Source organism: Muntiacus reevesi, chromosome 19 (assembly GCF_963930625.1).
Source record: "Muntiacus reevesi chromosome 19, mMunRee1.1, whole genome shotgun sequence".
Classification (NCBI taxonomy): domain Eukaryota; kingdom Metazoa; phylum Chordata; class Mammalia; order Artiodactyla; family Cervidae; genus Muntiacus; species Muntiacus reevesi.
In genome coordinates, this window is record NC_089267.1 from 30,342,026 (window position 1) to 30,364,341 (window position 22,316).

The following is a 22,316-nucleotide window of genomic DNA, read 5'->3' on the forward strand; positions in this document are numbered from 1 at the left end:
CACAACATCACTAATTAGAGAAATATAAATCAAAACTACAATGAGGTATCACCTCACACCAGTCAGAATGGCCATCATCAAAAAATCTACAAACAATAAATGCTGGCGAGGATGTGGAGAAAAGGGAACTGTCTTGCACTGTTGGTGGGAACGTAAATTGATACAGCCACTGTGAAGAACAGTATGGAGATTTCTTTAAAAACTAGGACTAAAACTACCATAAGATCCAACAACCCACTACTGGGCATACACCCTGAGAAAACCATATTTGGGGTAGGAGGGAGGTTCAGGAGGGAGGGGACATTTGCTTTAATTCACTGGCAAGAACCTCCAGTATGATTTTAAATAAGTGATGAGAGCAAATCTCCATGCCATGTTCTGATCTTGGGGGCAAGGGTTGGGCTGGGGTAAACATTCAGTATGTTAGCTGTAGGATTTTTTTTATAAATACTCTTTATTTTTTATAAATACTCATTATCAGGCTGAAGAAATTACCTCTGTTCCTTTGTTTCTGAGCACTTTTTAAAAAATTTATGAACAATTGTTTGTTGAGTTTTATCAAATGTTTTTTTTCTGTATCATTGAGGTTGTTGTTTGCTTTTTCTTCCTTAGTTTGCCAATAAATTGCTATGATTAATAGTTGAATGTTGTGTTAGCCTTGCATTCTCAAGATAAACTTCACTTAGTTATGATTTGTTATCATTTTATATATCCTTTTATTTGCTTTTATTTTTTAAGGGTTTTTTGCATCTGTGTTAATGAGGGATACTGATGTGTAGATTTAGTGTATCTTTATCTGTTCTTAGTAATCATGATAATGCCAGCTTCATTAAATGAGTTAGGAAATGTTCCTTGTTTCTGTATATTTTTGAAAGTTTTGTGTAGAATCGGTGTTATTTCTTTCATAAATGTATGGTAGGATACACCCTGAAGTCATCTCAGCCTGTATGTTGCACCATTTTTAACTACAGAGTCAGTTTTCAAAGTAGATACAGGATTTTGCAAGATATCTATTCCTTTTTAGATAAACTTTGTCATTTTGTGTATTTCAGAGAATGTGTCTATTTCATCTAAGTTAGAACATAGAGTTGTTCATTGTATTTTCTTAATATTAATGTCCTTAGCGTCTATAGTGATGTCCCCTCTTTCATTCCTGATACTTATAACTGTGTCTTCTATTTATAACTTTTCTTCTTTTCCCTCCATCAGTCTAGCCAGAGGTTTATCAATTTTTATCAACAATAATTATTATAATTACTCACTGTGTATCTTACATCTTTTAAAAAGCTTTATTTGTATTCTATTTGAATATCCAAGAATCTTTAAGTAACATTTCTATCACTATCCTTTTTTTTATTGATAAGTAAACTGAGGCCTGAATAAATAATATACCCTTTTTTTTGTAGATAAGTAAACTGAGACCTCAGAGATACTGCAAGTTCTATACCACTGCAGTAAAGCAAGTCTACAGGAAATTTTTTGCGTTCCCAATTCATATAAAAGTTATATTTATACTATAATGTAGTCTATTAGATATACAGTAGCATTACATGTGAAAAAACGTACATACTTAACTAGAATACTTTATTGCTAAAGTACTTTTAGAAATAAAGTACTTTATTGCTAAAACATGCAGATCATCTGAGTAAGTCATGATCTTGAGTAAGTCATGATCTTTTTGCTGGTGGAGGCTCTTGTCTTGATGTTGATGGCTGCTGCCTGATCTGAGTAATGGTTGCTGAAGGCTGCGGTGGCTATGCCAATGTCTTAAATAAGACATTGATGAAGTTTGCCGCACCAGTTGGCTCTTCCTTTCACCTGTGATTTTTTTGTAGCAGGCAATAATATCTGCCCACACTAGGGCTTCGTTCAAATTGGGGTCAATCCTCTGAAATCCTTGCTGCTGTTTATCAATTAAGTCTATGTAATATTCTAAATCCTTTGTTGTTCTTTCAGTAATCTTCATAGCATCTTCAGCAGTAGATTCCATCCCAAGAAACCACTCTCTTTGCCCATCATAAGAAGCAACTCTTCATAAAGTTTTATCATCAGATTGTAGCAATTCAGGCACATCTCCAGGCTCTGTTCTAATTGTAGTTTTCTTACTATTTCCACCATATCTGCAGTTACAATAGTAACAGCAAAGATCACTGATCATACATCACCATAAGAAATGTAATAATCATGAAAAAGTTTATAGGATATAAGCTTCATAGTTATAAGACATGCTTTCCAAATAAAAGCTAACATCGCTTGCTCATTTCCTTAGGTCTGACAGTAACTGCTGTAAAAGACTCAGGAGAATGGAATTTGGAGGCGGGAGCATTAGTCCTTGCAGATGCCGGCCTCTGCTGTATTGATGAATTTAATAGCCTTAAGGAGCATGACAGAACTAGTATCCACGAAGCAATGGAGCAGCAAACCATTAGTGTTGCTAAGGCTGGGTAAGTGTTTCTTTTCTCTAGAATTTATGGGAATAGTGAGATTAGTTCATACATGATTATGGGAAAATGTGAACCATATTGAACTGCAAGGTATATGTTTGGTCCTGTTAGAGATTTATCAGTTAACAGCCACAGTAGTTTTCCCTGTGATATGTGAAGAAGTAAAGACGAGCTGTTGACAAAAAGAAAGGGACCACTGTAAATGTAAATTGACTTAATTCTTGGAGGGAGCCTATGAAGAACTTCCAATGCAGCATTCAACTCATTCTGTCTTTCAATAATTGTGTGTCTGTCTACTCTGGGCACAGTACTATGTTAGGAATTTTGAAAGGTTCAAAAAGGGGGGAAGAAACTGTAATTTCTGCTTTTGATGGCATTCTCCTTATATATCCAAATGGAAGATTTATCACAGCGTATGGAAAACTAATAATGTATATTAGCATAAGATGAAATACCTACTATGACTCAAGGAGGCTCAGAGGTTGAGGTATGTAAGCCCCTGACTGCACGTGACCAATGAGGAAGATAATAGGCAGGTTCAGATAGGATCCATTTGCCCAGGCCCTGAGGTGGTTGTAGGAAACACATCTGGCTACAAAGGCTGACCATCAAGCAGGCTGCCAGGTCATCCAAGCAAAGAACAGAGCCAGAACCATCTCAGCCCTATTAGAGATGTGAGGCCAGCTGACCAGGCAGGGAGGGCCGGCAGCACAGTCTTCAAACAGTAGTGGGTACTTGGGAGCCAGACAGACCCTGGTGGGTAGGGATTCTGTGAAACCGATTCATATACACTCACAGAAGAGGAAAGGGGAAGGGGGGCAAGAGAAAGATGTGCTCAAAAGAAAAAGATTCAGGAAAAAGCTAGGCAGAACCATTACCAAATCTATTTGCTTCATTCAATGAATGATCATTCAGAGCCTGCCGTTTGCCGGGCACCGGGCTAGACACTGAGAAGCACAGAGATGACTACGACACCATCCTTGAGGCACTCACTGTTTTGTTGGGAAGGGTGGAAGAGCAGCAAAGGGGTAAGTCCGTAATGAAAGTGCTATAAGGGAGATACTGTAGAAGAATTATTGTTTCCAAACTCTTTATCAGGGAAATTCGAGATAGAGTTTACTAAGTGTCTTCAAGACTCCTTTCTTTTCTCATTATGCCTCTCTTTAGTTAGCATGTTTGCTGGTTGATGGAATCTGTGGTTTGTTTTGATATGCCTTTTCCAGAGTCAATCTGGCATATTTTGAAAGATTCCTGTAGCCTGCCAGGCTTCTCTGTCCATGGAATTCTCCAGGCAAGAATACTGGAGTGGGTTGCCATTCCCTTCTCTAGGGGATCTTCCCGACCCAGGGTTTGAACCCAGGTCTCCTGCATAGCAGGCAGATTCTTTACCATCTGAGCCACCAGGGAAGCCACAATTAACTCCTACCATCAGGGAAAGTTGGAACAAGTGCTATGAAACTGTTTTACAAAGGGAGAAAATTAGCAGTGCTCTAGGATAGGCCACAGAAAAAAATCTGTGGAAGAGAAAGTGTTTTATTACCCACTCCTACTGCCTTACCTCTGCTAAGTGTGAATTAGTATGAACTTTTTGTGCTATCTCCATAAGTACATTGTAAGTTCTTGTAACTCATTAGTACCCCCACAGATTGGACAGTCTTATCATAAGCAGAACTACTTCATGCACCGGGACAGTGCTTTTCACACTATTTGTGGTTGACGGACTGGTTTTATTGTTTATTTTTCAGTCTATCACAGAGCAATATTTTTATAAAATGCAATAAAATTATTTTTGCAGAGACTTACAAAACATAAACCTAAGTTCTTCTTCCACTTCTATGGAAAGCTATATCACTCTGCTCTTAACGAGAAAAATCCAGATAGCCCACAAAACTCGTGACTTTCCAACCATACCTGAGAGCTGATTTACAAGGAAATCATGGAAACTCAATTCCAAAATGGGATAAGCTCCTCCTAGGAGAGCTGAGGCACACAGACTGAGATCACCTTTGACAGAGCAGGAGAGAAACTGGTGGCGGCCATAGAAGCAAATAAGAAGAAATAGCTACAAAATTTTAAATGTCCTGAAGTCCAAGTGTGGCATAGCGTATCAGTTTAGAATAACTCTGGGCCCCAAGCCAAGGGGAGTTCTCACGTGTAAGCCCTTCTCCACAGGACTCCACAGATGCTCCCAGGAAAAACCGAACAGGGCAGAGACTGCAGAGACCCTCCCCTTTGCTCATCACTCAGCAGGCCTGCTTGTTGCCGGGGACTAGGCACGGAGCCCTGCTGCTTACCCAGGCACACCTCTCATATAAACCAAAGCCTTTAACTCACTGAGGCCGGGGCAACAAACCCTCTCATCGCCGGGGCCCCTGGAGGAGGGCTAGAAGCAAAAACCCCTTCTGCCTCGGGAGGAGTTTAGAGACTCTTCCTTCCTTCACTCTCAAAGGAACCGGGCAAAAAGATGCTGCTTTGGGGAGAAGGGCAGAAGCATAAGCCATCTTCTCCTTAAGGGGAGGGCAGGCAGATCTCTCGGGTCCAGGATTCTTACCCAGTACAAAGCAGAGGTGTGTACCGCTCGGAGGATTCTCACCCAATACACAGCAGGGAGGTCTGACCACTGGGAAAGGAGAGAAAGACCCCTTCTGCTCGAGAAGCATCACAGATACATGGCAGGGTTGAGCTGCCGCAGTGGGACAGACAGGAGGCCTTACCACTGCCCCGCCTGTCCCCTCCAAGAGCAGGTACACAGCGCCTGCCAAAGACCCGGAGACCGGGAAGCAGCTGGCCTCCAAATAAGTCTAACACCAGTAACGAGCAGGAGCAGTCTGCCGCTGGGGAAGGGGCCGTCCCCAGTGAGGAAGTGAGGAAAGAGACCCCTCTGGTGCAGATGTGCAGTGACTCCTGGAAGCGGAAAGCAGAGAAGAAACTCAGAGAATAATCTTCCAGATTTGCACCACAGCCTCCACGGTAAGCAGAGTAATAGCTGCAGTAATTCAACAGCGAAAGAACTGGAAGTCTGTGGTGCGCTGAGGGCAAAGATTGTAGCCGCAGTGCCAGTGCTCAGAGCAGCTGTGCCAGCCTTACACCATACATGCAGGGGGTGGTATTATTCAGGGTGGACCACAGTCAATTAAAGATACAAACACTAGAGCAACCACTGGAAAATAAAAGAGATGAAAACTAAAACTAATGAGTGAGTTGTAGAGATGAAATGACATCATAAATAATTCAAAAGAAGATGGGGGGAGAAGAAAAAGGGAACCAGGAATAGATGAGACAAAGCAAATTAGCAAGATGATAGATTGACTTATTTATTTACTTGGATTGCATCAAAATTCTAAACTTCTGAGTATGAAAGGATGCAACAGAGTGAAAAGTTAATACGTTGAGTTGGAGAAAATATTTGCAAATCTGAAAAGGAGTTGATAACCAGAATATATAAAGAATTCCTACAACTCAGCAGCACAAACCAATCAAGTTAAAAACTGGACAAAGGACTTGAATACACATTTAGCCAAAGATGATATATACATGGCCGGCAAGCACGTGAGAAGATGCTCAGCATCATTGATCATTAGGAAAATGCAAGTCAAACACAATGAAATGTTCAGATGGCAATCGTAAAAAACACAGAAAAGGACAAGTGTTAGTGAGGGTGGGGAGCGATTGGAACCCTTGTGGATTATGGAAATATGAAATATATTATAGAATGGTGTAGCTACTATGGAAAATGGTTTTGTAATTCATTTTCAGTTTTGCAAGATAAAATTCCAAAGACTTGTCACACAACAGTGTGAATGTATTTAACACTATTGAATGTACCCTTAGAAATGGTTAAGATGGTGAATTTTATGATATGCATTTTTTGCCACAATAAAATGTAATATGCAAGTTTAAAAAAAATACCACCCATTCACATTGTTATACAACCGTTTATGTACTTTTTTTTTTTTTCATTTATGTACTTTTAAAAAAGAGTTTTCTAGCCAATATCATCAAGGTTAGGGCGAGAAGACACCTACAACTGTCCAAAATTATTTTATTTCGTTTGTATATAAAGCGTTCATGGGGTACCTTGTGTTTATGAACTCAGTGGAGTCTCCAAGCTAGTTTCAGAATTACTACACCAACACCATTGTCGATAACACCAACCACAAAGAAAGTAAGTAATATTCAGGCCTTCTTTGTGGTCTTTTTGAGTTTAGAATATATTCCACTATGGTTATATGTGATCAGGGTACATGTTCAAAAGTTAGTTGAGTTCTTTTCTTTGTGTGGTCACATTGCTGATTTGATATACAGTTAGGAAATGTGTTTTTAAACCTATGTTTGCATTCACTTTTAGAGTTTGCCTCCTTCTTTTTGGTTTAATTTTGTTTTCTGAATTTGTAAAATATATTTCAAAAATCGAAACTATTATATCAGGGAACTCCCTGGTGGTCCAGTGGCTAGAACTTGGCGCTTCCATTGCATGAGGAATGGATTCGATCCCTGGTCAGGGAACTAAGATCCCACATGCCTTGAGATGCAGTCAGAAACAAAACTTTTATATCAAAGAGGTTACGCTCATGTCCCTACCTCTTCCATTCTATTTTCTCCTGTCCTTTACATAAACCTTTTGCACTGGTTTCTGATTTATCCTTTCTTTTTTTTTTTTTTTGCAAGAAGAAGCAAAAACATGAATCTGTGCACATGCGCATTTCCCCTCTTATTGTGCAAAACTTGTCATAATATAAATGCGCTTTGGCCCTGCTTTAGTGAGCATTATTATATGTGGTGTGCTTATTATCATCTCTCATATTTTTTAAGAAATTCTGCAATTTTGGTTTCTACATCCCCTTTCTCTCAAGATTTGTTTTAAACAGTTTTTTAACCTCCATGTAGAAGGACCTTCGGAAAATTACTTGTTTTTTTATAGTGCTATTAATTTCTGGTTTCATTGCATTCTGGTCAGACAGCTACTTGTATTATTTCTACTTTAAGGAACTTCATGAGGCTTTTTTCTCTGTGGCCTGACGCTAGAACAGTTTCATGACTGGCCCATCTGTGCTTGAGAAGTTGTATTCTTTATTATCAGAATGTAATACACATAAATACACATCTAAACTGCACCTTGTAAGATCTTCTATATCTTTACTTAATCTTTTGTCTGCCTGATGTGTCTTAGGCTGAAAGTGGTTTGTTAAGGTCTCTTGCCATAACTGTATGTCTGTTGTTTTCTCTTTGCATTTCTCACATCAGAAATTTTGCATAACATTCTGCTTTATCAAGGTAGTTGCTTTAGCTTTGCACTTCGTGTTAATGCTGTGTGGTCTGAATTTTACCTTTTTTGCCTCATATCAAGATCACAGCTCTTGATTTCATATTATTTACATTTACCTAATGAAAGAATGATGCTGAAGCTGAAACCCCAATACTCTGGCCACCTCATGCGAAGAGCTGACTCATTAGAAGAGACCTTAATGCTGGGAGGGATTGCGGGCAGGAGGAGAAGGGGACGATAGAGGATGAGATGGCTGGATGGCATCACCGACTTGATGGGCATGAGTTTGAGTAAACTCCGGGAGTTGGTAATGGACAGGGAGGCCTGGCATGCTGCGATTCATGGGGTTGCAAAGAGTCGGACACGACTGAGTGACTGAACTGAACTGAATATATCTTTGCTTCTTCATGTTTAGCCTTTTGATTGTAATTTGTTCTCTTGTATACACCATAAAGTTGGTTTCATTTTATTGTGTTTTGCTTTGTTTTACAAGTAACTGGAAAATCTTTTAATAGATGAGTTAAGTACATTTACATATATTGGTATTAGCAATATTCTTGATGGCAAGTACTTCATTTTTTAAAAAACTTGGCTATGTTTCTCTTTTTTTATTTGTTTGACATTTAGGAAGGTTTGTATTTTTGTTATACATTAGGGGTTGGGAAATTTTTTGTGTAAAGGTCCAGATGAAAACTATTTTAGGCTTTTGTGGGCTATATATTATCTCTTGTCTGTCTTACTCACCTTTGCTAATGCAGACAATATGACTGCATCAATATGTCTATATTGTATACAGAATAAAGAAGCTGTAGACAATATGTATATGAATAGGTATAGTTGTTTTCCAGTGGAATTTTACTTACAAAAATAAATGGAGACCTAGATTTGACCTGCTGGCTGTAGTTTGACACCACCTGTAGTTGACAACACCTATTCTAGGACTTACCTATTAATACTTTTTATAATACCTGCATCCCCTTTGTCTTCCCTTGGGAGCTTTAAATAATATCCTTTGACTGTACTTCATTACCCATGTGATAACCTCTGAGCATGTTCTACTTTCCCTTTTCTCCCTTCTCTTTACTGTTAAAAAATGGTTATATTCTTTATACTTTGTCAGGATAAATAACACTTGTATATATATATATATATATATACTCTTCTACTTTTATGCCTTCGTTTTTTTCTTAGACCTAAAATTAAATATATTGAAGACTCACCATCAGTCCTTTTGCCAGAGTAGCACCATCATCTCTTGGTTGAATGAAGCTCTCCTCAAACAGATTCCTTGGGAGGAGTTCCTGAGTTCTGTACTGACTTCGTGCATATTTAAAACTATTTTTTATAGGTTTGATACTTGAAAAACAACATGACTGGTTATAAAGATGTAGCACTACACTTTCTTTCCTGTAGTCTTGCTTTGCATGTTGTATTGACAGGTCGAGTGCCATTCTGATATCCTTTACTTTGTAGGCAATTGAAGGCCCAGAAGGATTTTTTGTCTTTATGGTTTAAGCATAATACTTTTACCAGGCTATGTCTCAGTTGATTATTCTTGGTCATTTTTTTTTTTAGATGTTGGTGAGCTCTTTGAAATGTAAAAGGCTTCATTTCTTTTTGGAAATTTTTCTTGAATTATAGTTTCACATATTCTATACTTTGTTTTGTTTTTTATTTTTCAGAAATCCTAATTACGTATGTTAGGTCTTTTTTGCCTAGATTCTATAGCAACCAATATTTTTCTTAGACTTTTTAGCTCTTTTGTATTTCACTTTTATTGCCTTGGCATTTTAATTCCTCCCCTTAGCACCCTTTTTTTATACTTTCATTCCTGTCTGTCCTCTCTCTGGCACCCTAGATTTAAATGTTCATTTCTAAAATTACTGTCTCCCTCTCTTCACCCATTTTCTTCCCTGAGTCATTTCTGGATATTCATCTTCCTCTTTTTTATATTTTTCTGTTCTGAGTTTTTGATTTCTGATTTGGAATGATTTTTCATATGTACAAATGTTTGTTTAGGAATGTTCAAGTGAGGGTATTAAATACAGATTTATTTCTTCTGTGGATTTTTTAAGGGAATGGTGGAATGGGGTTTTATCAACTAAGGTATTTTGATTCTTGTGGTAGTCTTATTACATCTTATTACATCTTATATAAATCTTATTACATCTTATATAAATATTACTCCAATTCGTTTTAAAATGTCTTATCTTTTCCTGAATCAGTAGTAGTAGTTATTCTGCTAAGGTGGTAGTCGGAGGTTTGGATGGTGTACTAGTTTTTAGTTCAGAGTAATCTCAGCTCAGTCCGTTTTACTTAATAGAGTATTTTCCTAAGGTGTGAGAGGGGGCAATGTGTGTAGGTTGGTGTGTCTTCTGATTTTGTTTCTCGTGTTGTAGGATCTTTAATATCTGCAGCTTGTCTCCTTCAAGCCTCCAAGGGACTCCTGTCCCTTACAAGTCACCTCCATCTACTCCAGGCCTGCCTCCTCTGGTCCCAGGAACATTCAGGGTCTTCTGTCTATTCCCTAGGAGTCCCTGCTTTGATGAGGTCTGAAACCCTGTTCCCAGTATTTCCCCGCTCTGTGGGGGCTCCCTTTTTGTGAGGATGGTTTTTGTCTGTGTTCCTCCATCATGAGGAACCCACTGCCCTCTCCCCCTTTTCATTCAGTCTCCACTGATCTTCCTATTCCAGTATGGGCTCTCGATGAGCTTTGCTGGTTTCTAATGTCCGTTTACATGGAGGTTGAAGTTTGTAGTATTCTCTCCCTCAGCTCGCTTTCACGGTTTTTGGTTTTCTGTGTCTCTTATCTGCTGCTCTTATTTATCTATAAGGTCTGCTTCCTCTGTCTTTGATTTGTTTATGCGTTTGTGCATTTTTTAGGCTTTTCCACCTCTCTTTAGTAGTTTGGCTCTCCCTCTTGTGTCCATTTCAAACAAACCTCAAGAGAGGCTCAGGTAGACATTATCATCCCTATTAGAAGCTTGGTGCAAAACCAGCTCAGAGGCCTCTGGCCAGTTTATTGCTAGTTAAGCAGTTTATTGCTTGACTACTGTTGGGTCAATATCTGGTCCAGCCAGTTGTCCATGTTATGGCCGTTTCTGTAGAAGGGGTTGTGGAGTTATGTGCTTGGTGGGCATTCTAGTGCTTAGCCTGTCCAGGCTAATGAGGACAAAAGAATCACTTAAGAAATACACCAAAGAACAAGTCATGCCTCAGTTGTAAGTACTAGTAGATTTGTTGAGCTGGGAAACAATAACTTAGACAGGCAGCCAGAGTAGCCTGGTGAATCAATCTAAATAGGTTGTCATTCAGTTGTTCAGTTGTATCCATCTCTTTGTGACCCCATGGACTATAGCACGCCAAGTTTCCCTGTCTTTCACCATCTTCCAGAGTTTGCTCAAACACATGTCCATTGAGTCACTGATGCCATTCAACCATCTCATCCACTGTCATCCACTTCTCCTCCTGCCTTTACTCTTTCCTAGCATCAGAGTCTTTTTCAGTGAGTTGGCTCTTCACTTCAGGTGGCCCAAATATTGGAGCTTCAGCTTCAGCATCAGTCCTTCCAATGAATATTCAGGACTGAATTCCTTTAGGATTGACTGGTTTGATTTCCTTGTTGTCCAAGGGCCTCTCAAGAGTGTTCTCCAACAACACAGTTCAAAAGCATCAATTCTTAGGCACTCAGCCTTCTTTATGGTCCTTCTTTTTGGTCTCACATCTGTACATGACTACTGGAAAGATCATAGTTTTGACTATATGGACCAAAGTTTATTTTGGCAAAGTAATGTCTCTGCTTTTTAATACACTGTCTAGGTTTGTCATAGCTTTTCTTCCAAGGAGCAAGCATCTTTTAATTTCATGGCTGCAGTCACCATCCACAGTGATTGTGAAGCCCAAGAAAGTAGTCTGTCACTGTTTCCACTGTTTCCCCATCTATTTGCCATGAAATGATGGGACCAGATGCCATGATCTTAGTTTTTTGGAATGCTGAGTTTTAAGTGAGCTTTTTTACTCTCCTCTTTCACCTTCATCAAGAACTCTTTAGTTCCTCTTTGTTTTCTACCATAAAGCTGGCGTCATCTGCATATCTGAGGTTATTGATATTTCTCCTGGCAATCTTGATTCCAGTCCTGATTTGTGCTTCATCCAGCCTGGCATTTCACATGATGTATTCTGTAAATAAGTTAAATAAGCAGGGTGACAATATACAACCTTGACCTTTTCCTTTCCCAGTTTTGAACAAGTCTGTCATTCCATGTCTGGTTCAAACTGTTGCTCTTGCCCTGCATACTGATCTCTCAGGAGGCAGGTAAGGTGGTCTGATATTCCCATCTCTTTCAGAATTTTTCACAGTTTGTTGTGATCCACAAAGTCAGAAGGCTTTAGTGTAGTCAATGAAGCAGAAGTAGATGTTTTTCTGGAATTCTCTTGTTTTTTCTGTGATTCAGTGGATGTTGGCAATTTGATCTCTGGTTCCTCTGCCTTTTCTAAATCCTGCTTATACATCTGGAAGTTCTCGGTTCATGTACTGTTTAAGCCTAGCCTGAAGGATTTTGAGTGTTACCTTGCTAGCATGTGAAATGAGTGCAATTGTGCAGTAGTTTGAACATTCTTTGGCATTGCCCTTCTCTGGGATTGGAATAAAAACTGACTTTTTCAAGTCCTGTGGCCACTGTTGAGTTTTCCAAATTTGCTGGCATATTAAGTGCAGCACTTTCACAGCTTCATCTTTTAGGGTTTGAAATAATTCAGCTGGAATTCTATCATCTCTACTAGCTTTGTTCATAGTGATGCTTCCTAAGGCCCATTTGACTTTGCACTCCAGGATGTCTGGCTCTAGGTGAGTGATCACACCATCGTGGTTATCCAGGTTATCTTTTTTGTATAGATTTAAATAGGAGGTGGCTCTTTCTGAGAAAAGTCTTGAACTCAGAGGATTTCAAAGAGATGGACGAAAAGAATGGCAGGGTTTTAAAAGACATTACTTAGTCACAAGTACCTAGTCAGTTGTAAACTCTTGGTCAAACTCTGTATTTTGTAGTTCTTACAATTTCTCCCCAGATCATGCTGCTGCTGCTAAGTCACTTCAGTCGTGGCCAACTCTGTGCGACCCCGTAGACAGCATCCCACCAGGCTCCCCCTGCCCCTGGGATTCTCCAGGCAAGAACACTGGAGTGGGTTGCCATTTCCTTCTCCAATGCATGAAAGTGGAAAGTGACAGTGAAGTCGCTCAGTCATGTCCGACTCTCAGCGACCCCATAGTTTGTAGCCTACCAGGGATTCCCTGCAGCTCCTCCGTCCATGGGATTCTCCAGCCCAGGCAAGAGTACTGGAGTGGGGTGCCATTGCCTTTTCCGCCCCAGATCATAGTTACCACCAGTTATGTGATCTTTCTTCCTGCATTCAAGTTGTCCTTGTAGGGTTTTTTTTTTTTTTACATTTATTTTGATATCACTGTAATAGCTATTACTATCACCCAACAGAAAAGTGTAAGAATGTGCCAAATGTTGGCTTCACTCTTGGCCTGGTAGTTAAGTGTGCCCTCAGTCACCACTGTCCATCCGTCATCTCCTTGGTGGTAGGAACAAAGGAAAACACTCTTCAAGTTCCATCTTAGCGTGTGTGTTCATTTTTCATAGCACTAACTCTGGGTCACTCAATGACTTATGAAAAAGTCGGATCACCCTCCAACAGTAGGTCATCTAATTTTTTGGCCAGAAGTTTTCAGAGCCTTAAGTTCACTCTCCCTCATTAGAAGCCCATTAATTCTCCTGATGGAACGTATACGTTAATTGCCAAATGTGGACTTTTTCAGAAAATGTCTCTAGAGACATAAAGCATGTCATGTTGTTCATCAGTAAGCAGGTAAGATGAGATAAGTATGAAAAGGAGGTACTTAATCATGTATTCAACTAAAATAAAATAAGGATACTCTGAATTTTACTTTTGAAACACCTTACTACTCTTCCCTCTCCAGCTCAAAGACTTTTCATCCTCTGGTTTTTGTCCCTTAGTGTAGGAGTCCTCACTGAGCCATCATCATCCAAATTTTTGGGCCCATTCTCTGGGCCCAAAGATGTTCTTTGAGATATTTGATACTTTGCTACATCCTTTTTGGGAACTCGGATGGGTCTGCTTTTGTTTTTTCTCTGTCGTCTCTCTCACATATCAAGTGACTAAAGTCTGATTGACTTGTGAAGGAATTTCTATTTGAATTTTAATCTCTCTTAAGGGTATTAATGTGAACCTCAGAATCAGAATGTCTCGCTGGCTGCCAAGGCTTCAGGGAATCTCAGAAATGTGTGTGTGTGTGTGTGTGTGTGTGTGTGTGTGTGTGTGTGTGTGTGTGTGACTTTATATACACTGCACAGAGGTGAAGAGTTCTAAAAAATAAGAATCACATTCTTAATTGTTTCATGTAGCTGTGCCAATTCTACAAACTGTTTTTTGAGTTGAGGTTGAAGTTTCTCCATGTGGTAGGCAGATACCTGCAAAGGTGTATCATAAGCCGTTCACACAGTATTCATATGTACAAGGGCCTGGGAGAGAACCAGTCAGTGTGATTTTTCAGTATAAAAGCTTGTTGCTGCTGCTGCTGCTAAGTCGCTTCAGTTGTGTCCAACTCTGTGTGACCCCATAGATGGCAGCCCACCAGGGTCCCCCGTCCCTGGGATTCTCCAGGCAAGAACACTGGAGTGGGTTGCCATTTTCTTCTCCAATGCATGAAAGTGAAAAGTGAAAGTGAAGTTGCTCTGTCGTGTTGGACTCTTTGTGACCACATGGACTGCAGCCTACCAGGCTCCTCCGTCCATGGGATTTTCCAGGCAAGAGTACTGGAGTGGGGTGCCATTGCCTTCTCCAATAAAAAACTTGTTAGAGGCAGTCAGAATAGGAAAAAAAAATGCTGAAGCCCTCAGGATGTCTACTAAGGATGTAACTTACAGTGTCAGTAACCAAGATATCAGTCTGATTGAATCCATATGTGGTTGAAAAGACCAGTAGTTTTATTGTGCTCTGCTTACGTTACTTAAATCTGAAAATGTTAAAGTTGGGGAGTTTAACATCTTACATTTTGTCCTGGCTGCTAAATGAAGTGGAAGAGGAGGCCACGAAGAAAAGGATGCAGTATGAGATAAAAGGGGTGTCAGTACTGTACTTTACCTTGTGAAACGGTGCCAGTCAGTCTCTGCGCCTGCAAATAGCAGTACAGAGCCACACGGCTGTGTGAAGTCATTTGAGAGTGCTTTATATGGTGATGATCTTTAAGTCTGTAGAATGCTCAACAAAATAATTATGAGAAAGATAGCGTTTCATGTATTTTCCAGGTTCTTTTCAATCTTAACTAGGATAGCATCTCCTCAAGGGCAGAGTATCTGATTCTTAAATAATAGAAGGTGCCCTCACTATTGGCTGAGGACACATTTTAGGAAAAAATTTGACATTGCCATTATATATTTGCTGCTACTAAATTATACTCACATACCTGGGTAGAAGTACAGTCTGAAACTTAAAAACAACAAAATGACAGTTGATTGTTCTGCTCAGTAAGCATGTCTTGAACGCTCAGAAGCGTTATGGTCTCTGATTGCTACTAATACCAGGAAAAGGAAAAGACAAGGCTTTTGTTCTCAAGATGCTCACAGCCTTGCAGCAAGACAGACAAGTAACCATTTATTGTACACTGTGATTCTAACAGTCGTAGAAGAGCCATGGCATCAGTCCGCACTGAGCTAATTTTCAGTCTTCCAGCCCATACCTGTCCTCAGTCAGAGTCTCAGAGGTGGGACCTGGGAATCTGTATTATTAACACCCACCTGCATTCTCACTGACTAGCCAGGCTTGGGAACCAGATCTCCAGGGTAAGACTGTTCCACATCTGTCTTTTGTGAAATTAATTAGCATAATGCCCTCAAGGTTCATCCATACTGTATTATGTGGCAAGATTTCCTTTGGACTAAAGTGAAGTGAAAGTTGCTCAGTTGTGTCCGACTCTTTGCGACCCCATGGACTATACAGTTCATGGAATTCTCCAGGCCAGAATACTGGAGTGGGTAGCCTTTCCCTTCTCCAGGGCATCTTCCTAACCCAGGGATCGAACCCAGGTTTCCCCCATTGCAGACGGATTCTTTACCAGCTGAGCCCCAAGTGAAGCCCTTGATTTCCTTTATTTTAGGCTAAATAATATTTCATTGTATGAGTGTGTGTATTCTTCATCCATTTATTCACCCATGGACACTTGTATTGCTCCCTCCTCTTGGCTATTATGAATAGCATGCTGCGAACATTGGAGGGTCTCCGTACCACTTTTGTTCAACTTGATAAAAAGACCATCTAAGCTGACGGCTTCACCCTTCATCTGGGTCACATTTTACAGCTGAGACAGTTGACTGGGCCTTTGTTGTTCAGAGCCTGTTTCAGTCTTCCCCTTTACTCTCTGAGGTCTAGAGGCAGTTGTTTTCTCCAGCCCTGCAAAGCCTCAGGTTTCTGAGCTGTCTGCTCTTTCATCACTCCTGTGCTCATGTCTTCCCTGCAGTGTTTGGCCAGAGGGGGTGTTTCTTGCTTTAGTCACAGTGTGATGTGGGTGGAAGGTGGGGTGCTCTGCTCCGTGTAGTCCCTCAGGTGGCTGTCTGACTCCAGGGCCTCTTATCCTCACCTGTTCCAGCAGAGAGGGAGGAAAGCAGGGAAGGCTGCCCAGGAAGGTTCTTAGGAGCCTGACCTGGAAGTAGAAATGTTCTCCCCCGCCCCACCGGCGGGACTTGTGTTTACAGCTCCGCGCTGCTCCGCTGTGCTGTGCTTAAGTCGTGACCCTTTGTGACCCCGTGGACTGTAGCCCACCAGGCTCCTCTGTCCATGGGATTCTCCAGGCAAGAACACTGGAGTGGGTTACCATGCCCTTCTCCAGGGGATCTTCCCAACACGGGGATCGAACCCAGGTCTCCCGCATTGCAGGCAGATTCTTTACCAACTGAGCTACCAGGGAGGCCCTGCGTAACTGTAAAGGAAGATGGGAATTTAATCTTGCCCTGCCCCCAGGGAGAAAGGAAAACCATGTTTGCACACAGAGCAGCCGTTGCCACCAGCCGGAGCTAAATTTGGAAGTGCCAGCCTGTAGGTAGTGATTAAAGCCGTCAGCAAAGATGGGGATCACCCATACAGATGTGATGAGACTATTAAGACTGCCACAAAACAAGAGTGCTTTCTGGAGGGACTGCCAGGGTAAAAATCACTTATGTAATTTATGTAGGAAAGTTTAAGCATGTGGATTAAACAATGGAGAAGCAGGTTTTTCAGAAACTGGAATGTTGTCACTCTTTGAAGTTAGTGCAGAAAAAAAAAGTCTTTAGTGTGATTATTTTATATCTGGTGAAGCCTGTGAGTATAAAATGACTCTGAATTTGAGCAATACTGATCTAAATAAAGATTTTGTATTTATCCCTTATTCATTGAGCATTTAAATTTGTGACAGGTAGCATGAGCACTATAACAGTAAGTCACAGGCCCCCAATGGGAGTCAAATTAAGTAGGAAAGACATAAGGCAAGGAAATAAATACCTAAAACCTCAGGCCCAATCTTTAAGACCACGGGAAGCACTTAAAACATTTCACCATCAGGGTAACAGTCTGGAGGTACAGGAGTGTTGGTTTTGGAGTGAAGCTGACCTGGATTTGAATCGCAGTTCTTCTGCTCTGCTCGTAACCTTAACTGTCGTTATTACCATCTGGAACCATCTAATTTCCTTATTTCCAAGTTGCTGATAGTGTCTACCTTTCAGGTGGTTGTGAAGATCGGGGTAACGTGTACATAAAGCCTGGCTCAGTGCTTGGTACTACATGTGTGATAGTTGTCCTCTTGTTATTAGGAGGGTGGAGCTCACACTGGGTTGGTGGAATGGCCCTGACCTCACACGCATTCATGAGTTCCTTGTTCAGTCGTGTGCAGTGAGCTGCTGCTGCGTACATGGTACTTAGGATGAGGCGTGTGAGCGCCTTTGTTCTCTAAAGCCCCCTTCAGGTGATAATGTGCGTCATGTTTGTGTCACAGGTTTGCAGCCACCGGCTTTACATGCTGTCTTCCCCTCTTTCAAGTGACCGAGGCCACTCTGTCCCCCTGCGCCGCCCCACCTTCCTCTTGGCTGCTGGTCACAGCCTGACTTACTGTCCCACACCGTCGCCTCTTCCCCTGCCTCCTGCTCTCACTTCATTGCTCGAATCTCCACAAGCTGCCCCCTCGCCCCCAGGAAGACTGTTCTTCCTTAGCTCTCTTCCCAAAGCTGCAGCTTTGCATTTTTCCCCAGTTACCTCGGAATAACTCACCACCTTCTTTCTGTCTCTGCATGTCCATTGTCCTTCTCTCTTTGCAGACACAAACGCTGGTGACTGCCACCAGCATCCGTTGCACACGTCCCATCTGGTGGGCGCCGTGGGGCGCCTCCCCATCCTCCAGCAGCTCTGTTGTGAACTCATCGAAGGCGGGGACCAGCTATGTACCTTTCTCAATTTTCAGTACAGTCCTTTGCCCACAGGAAGTGACTTGTAAATAGCTCTTGAGCAGAGAGAGGAAGAACAACCAATTTTATCTCTCAGAAAATCATTTTTAAACAATTATTTCATAAACAGTTTTGTATTGTGTTGAAGTATTGAAGCAATATTCATTTTTTTCTGATAAGTGCAAATAGCCTCTTTGGTATGAGATTAAATGTGCTTTTTGTGGGATTAGTTAGGAACCATTTATTACATTGGTTTTATGGCAAGTTGATTCTGAGTGCTAAACAGCTGCCTTTACAAAGTCATTTTGGTATATGAATAAGACATGGACTCTGTGTTCAGAATTTTTCCTTGTCAGTGATTTTTTTAAAAGAGGATTTAGTTTTCAGTGAAAGTACCTTGTTTGTTGTTCTCTTCTGTGTCTGCTTGTGCCACTTACCACAAATACAGATTCTCAGACTTTTTCAGTCCTCGGGCATGAGGTCACTGCTGACGCCAACTGGAAATAGACCAAGGATTAACACATGTAGCACATGTTCACCGAAGTCCCAGGGCTATGCGCTATGGCTGAAAACCACCATCACTAGAGAGCGGACAGCTTTTACAGAGAAGGAATTCCATACTTGTTACTGTCAGTGAATGTGCCGTATTATTTTGAGGACATGCCCATCATAAACAAGTCTAAAAACAACATCTGAGTTATGTCATCTCCACATCTGTCCCACCACTGCCCTGCCGAGGACTTGCGTGCCTCTTCCTCGGCCACTGCCCTCGTCTCCCCAACGTGTCCCATCTGTGGTCCTTCCCCGTCTAACCAGTCCACCATGCCCTGACCTTTTCAGCCTTCCCTTCACTGTTGCTCCTCAAAAACACCATACTAATCAACCTTCAGTTTTCCTGATTTCTTCTTTTTCTATCCCTCCTCCCCTCCGTCCCTTGCTCCTTCCTTTCCTTTCCCTTCTGCCTGTTTCTTTCACTTTTAGAAGAACCAAAACAAGTAAGTGAACTCAGGGAACAAGTCCATGTGTCACAAAAGGCCTTGCTCAGAAAGCACTTCATAATGTTTCTCTGAGTGTCTCTTCCATCCACATAGATGAATACACACCATCTTTATTTCCCCTGGGAAGTTTATGCTTCTAGAACTTACTGTCTTCTGCCATGTCTCACCATTATAGCAAATGGATTGCAAGCTCCTTAAGAGCAGTATCCACGTATGGTTTAACTTCGTATACCTCTTAGAGGGGTCTGCTCAGAGTCAGGGCATAAGAAATGTGTATTGAGCACTTGCTTTTCTTCAAGATAGGCTAGTATAAATATGTCCTTCATTTGAACTTGGTGTTTGTATCATTCCACATTCTCTTTGACATGATCATCTCTAGATTTTTAAGGTACAGGAATAGCCCCTTTCTGTTAATAACTTTAATATTGTTTTTCATTTGAATCTCAACAGTCAGTGAACTATGCCTTCTCTTTTGGTAGCCTCGTGTGCAAACTGAACACAAGGACCACCGTCCTCGCAGCAACTAACCCCAAAGGCCAGTACGACACCCATGAGTCTGTGTCAGTGAACATCGCCCTTAGCAGCCCGCTCTTAAGTCGATTCGACCTGATCCTGGTTCTGCTTGATACCAAGAATGAAGACTGGGATCGTATCATTTCCTCTTTTATCTTAGAAAACAAAGGTATGTGGAAACGATCAAATCATTCAAATTGACAGAGTAGACATAAATGAAATTTTCCTTGAGGAAAATCAAATAAATACCCAAGGTCCCACACCCAAGAGTCTATAGAGAGATGCTTAGACCGAAAGCAGTGAGCCTAGTTAGTGAGCCTAGAACAGTGCGCAGAAGGAAACGGGTCTTTGCTTGCTCGCCATAGGTCCTTTGTGGTGAAAGGGGGCAGCTTTATGTATAATGACCACGTGGCTCACCTCCTATACACAAAGAAAACTGGACTGAATTTATGAAACAGAATTCTAAACGTGGAGCTTTTGTCAAAAAATTAGGCTTATCAAGTACTAGTTATACTCTATATGGCAGAACAATTATTCTGAATAATTTAAACCCCTGTAGGAGGCTTACCTTTATTAAGCTTAGAGCCTAAGACTGTTTATTATAGAACTATATGCAGAGACAGGTCTAGATTTCAGTGGCCAGAAACTCGGAAGGTTATCCTTTTAAAAACGAGTACAAGAACTTTATCAAAACCCTCAATATGAGATATTTGCCTGTTTTTAGAAACTACTGACCCAATACCTGATATATACAGGTTACCCGAACAAGTCAGAGAAGCTCTGGAGCATGGAAAAGATGAAATCCTACTTCTGCCTCATTAGGAAACTACAGCCCACACTGTCTGATGAGGGTAATCAAGTTCTGCTCCGGTACTATCAGATGCAAAGGCAGAGTGACTCCCGGAACGCTGCCCGAACCACCATCCGCCTGCTGGAGAGCTTGATACGACTAGCAGAAGGTTAATTTCACTCAACAAATACTTGTATTGGGTGCCCAGTGTGAGCTAGGGCTTTCCTGGTGCCTTCGCCTGTAAAGAATCCACCTGCAATGCAGAAAGCCTGGGTTCGATTCCTGGGTTGGGAAAATCCCCTGGAGAAGGGAATGACAACTCACTCCAGTATTCTTGCCTGGAGAATTCCATGGACAGAGGAGCCTGGCGGGCTACAGTCCATGGAGTCGCAACGAGTCCGACACGACTAAGAGACTAAACACACAGTGTGAGCAAGGCTTGGGACTTGGCACCATGACTTCAGAGATGAGTAAGGATGATCTCTGAGATGCTTGCTCCCAATTGGTTAAAAAGTAAAAGCTTGAAGCTATGAAACCTACACAGATTATAGATGTTGAGTGGAATGTAGTGGCATTAAGGAAAAGGAATCTTTGTGACATCTCATAACTTCCTGTAACTTGAGACCTCATTCATTTAGAAAGTCTTATTTACTGTATGTTTTCTTTATCGATGGCCTCTATTTGAATATGCCTTTGTTGGGAACTGTTTTCTGTATAGCATCCTGGGTTATTTCTCAGCAGTTGCCACTCACAGCCACCACTAACACAGTAACGTTGAATTAACAATGCCGTCCTCTGTCCCATCCCTGACGTATGAGACTTGCATGCATGCTTGCAGCTCGTGTGCATCCCCAGACTTTTTTTCCCTTAATACTGGCTTTTACATTTAGCACTTACTTAAATAATCCTAAAATTTTTTTTTCACGTGAGTTAACTGTATGATATGATATATGCTTAACTAAAAAGTTCCATAAAACAAAACTGCTTCACTTTGTCAAGGATTTATAATTAATATTAAGGCAAGAAATACCCAAGATTCAGACTTGGAAGTTTGGTAGTTTTGAAAAGCTGACAGATAAAGAAATGTACCAGAAATGAGAAATGAATTTTAGTTTTGTTTAGATTATAATAAATTAGAGAGTAAGAGTTAAAAGTTACTAAACATCAAGTATATGCTTATATAGCCCCTTTCTTTGCTGGAGCCCAGAGTACTTTTTCATGTGAATACACAGAATTGTCATGGGCTGTGCAGAAGAATTAGGCCCCCTACTAGAGAAAGAACCTTAAAGCTACTTGAACTTAGACTTCTGTGCTTGTTCTAGTAAAATGTATTTGTTATTAGAAGCACATTAATAATATACAGTTTTGGAGTAGGGAGCACCAAAGAGAGTATTACATCTGTCACCTCAGATATTCATAAAAATAATTTCCTCATCATTTCAAATGCACCTTCCATAGCTCACGCTCGCCTGATGTTCCGTGATAGAGTGACTCTGGAAGATGCTGTCACAGTGGTGTCAGTAATGGAGTCCTCCATGCAGGTAAGCATATCTTGTACCTAATATTCGAACCCTAATTGCAAGCACTGTTTAAAAAAGACAGTTTATAACATATCTGGAGTTATAAAAATGGCCATGTTTTCGACCTATTCATTCCTGGAAATTTATCCAAAGGGAATCATTTAAAAGAAGCGAAAAAATTTGTCATGGAAACAGTCTGAACTGTTTTACCCACTGGTGTAAAGTAGTGGGTCTTAATCCTTTTTCTCCTCAACACACCTGAGATGCTCATGGTTCTACTTGAGACAGTGTG

At 41.0% G+C, this 22,316-nt stretch overlaps 1 protein-coding gene across 5 annotated transcripts in view; it reads left to right on the plus strand.

Moving 5' to 3' along the window:
• Positions 1 to 22,316, plus strand: part of MCM9 (minichromosome maintenance 9 homologous recombination repair factor) — an 84,313-nt gene that overhangs the window by 51,208 nt on the left and 10,789 nt on the right. For all 5 annotated transcript variants that reach the window (XM_065911244.1, XM_065911242.1, XM_065911245.1 and 2 more), the window contains exons 8-11: positions 2,270 to 2,444; positions 19,681 to 19,883; positions 20,470 to 20,673; positions 21,963 to 22,045. In XM_065911244.1, coding sequence (XP_065767316.1) covers positions 2,270 to 2,444; positions 19,681 to 19,883; positions 20,470 to 20,673; positions 21,963 to 22,045 — 665 coding nt within the window. The remainder of the gene's footprint in view (positions 1 to 2,269; positions 2,445 to 19,680; positions 19,884 to 20,469; positions 20,674 to 21,962; positions 22,046 to 22,316) is intronic.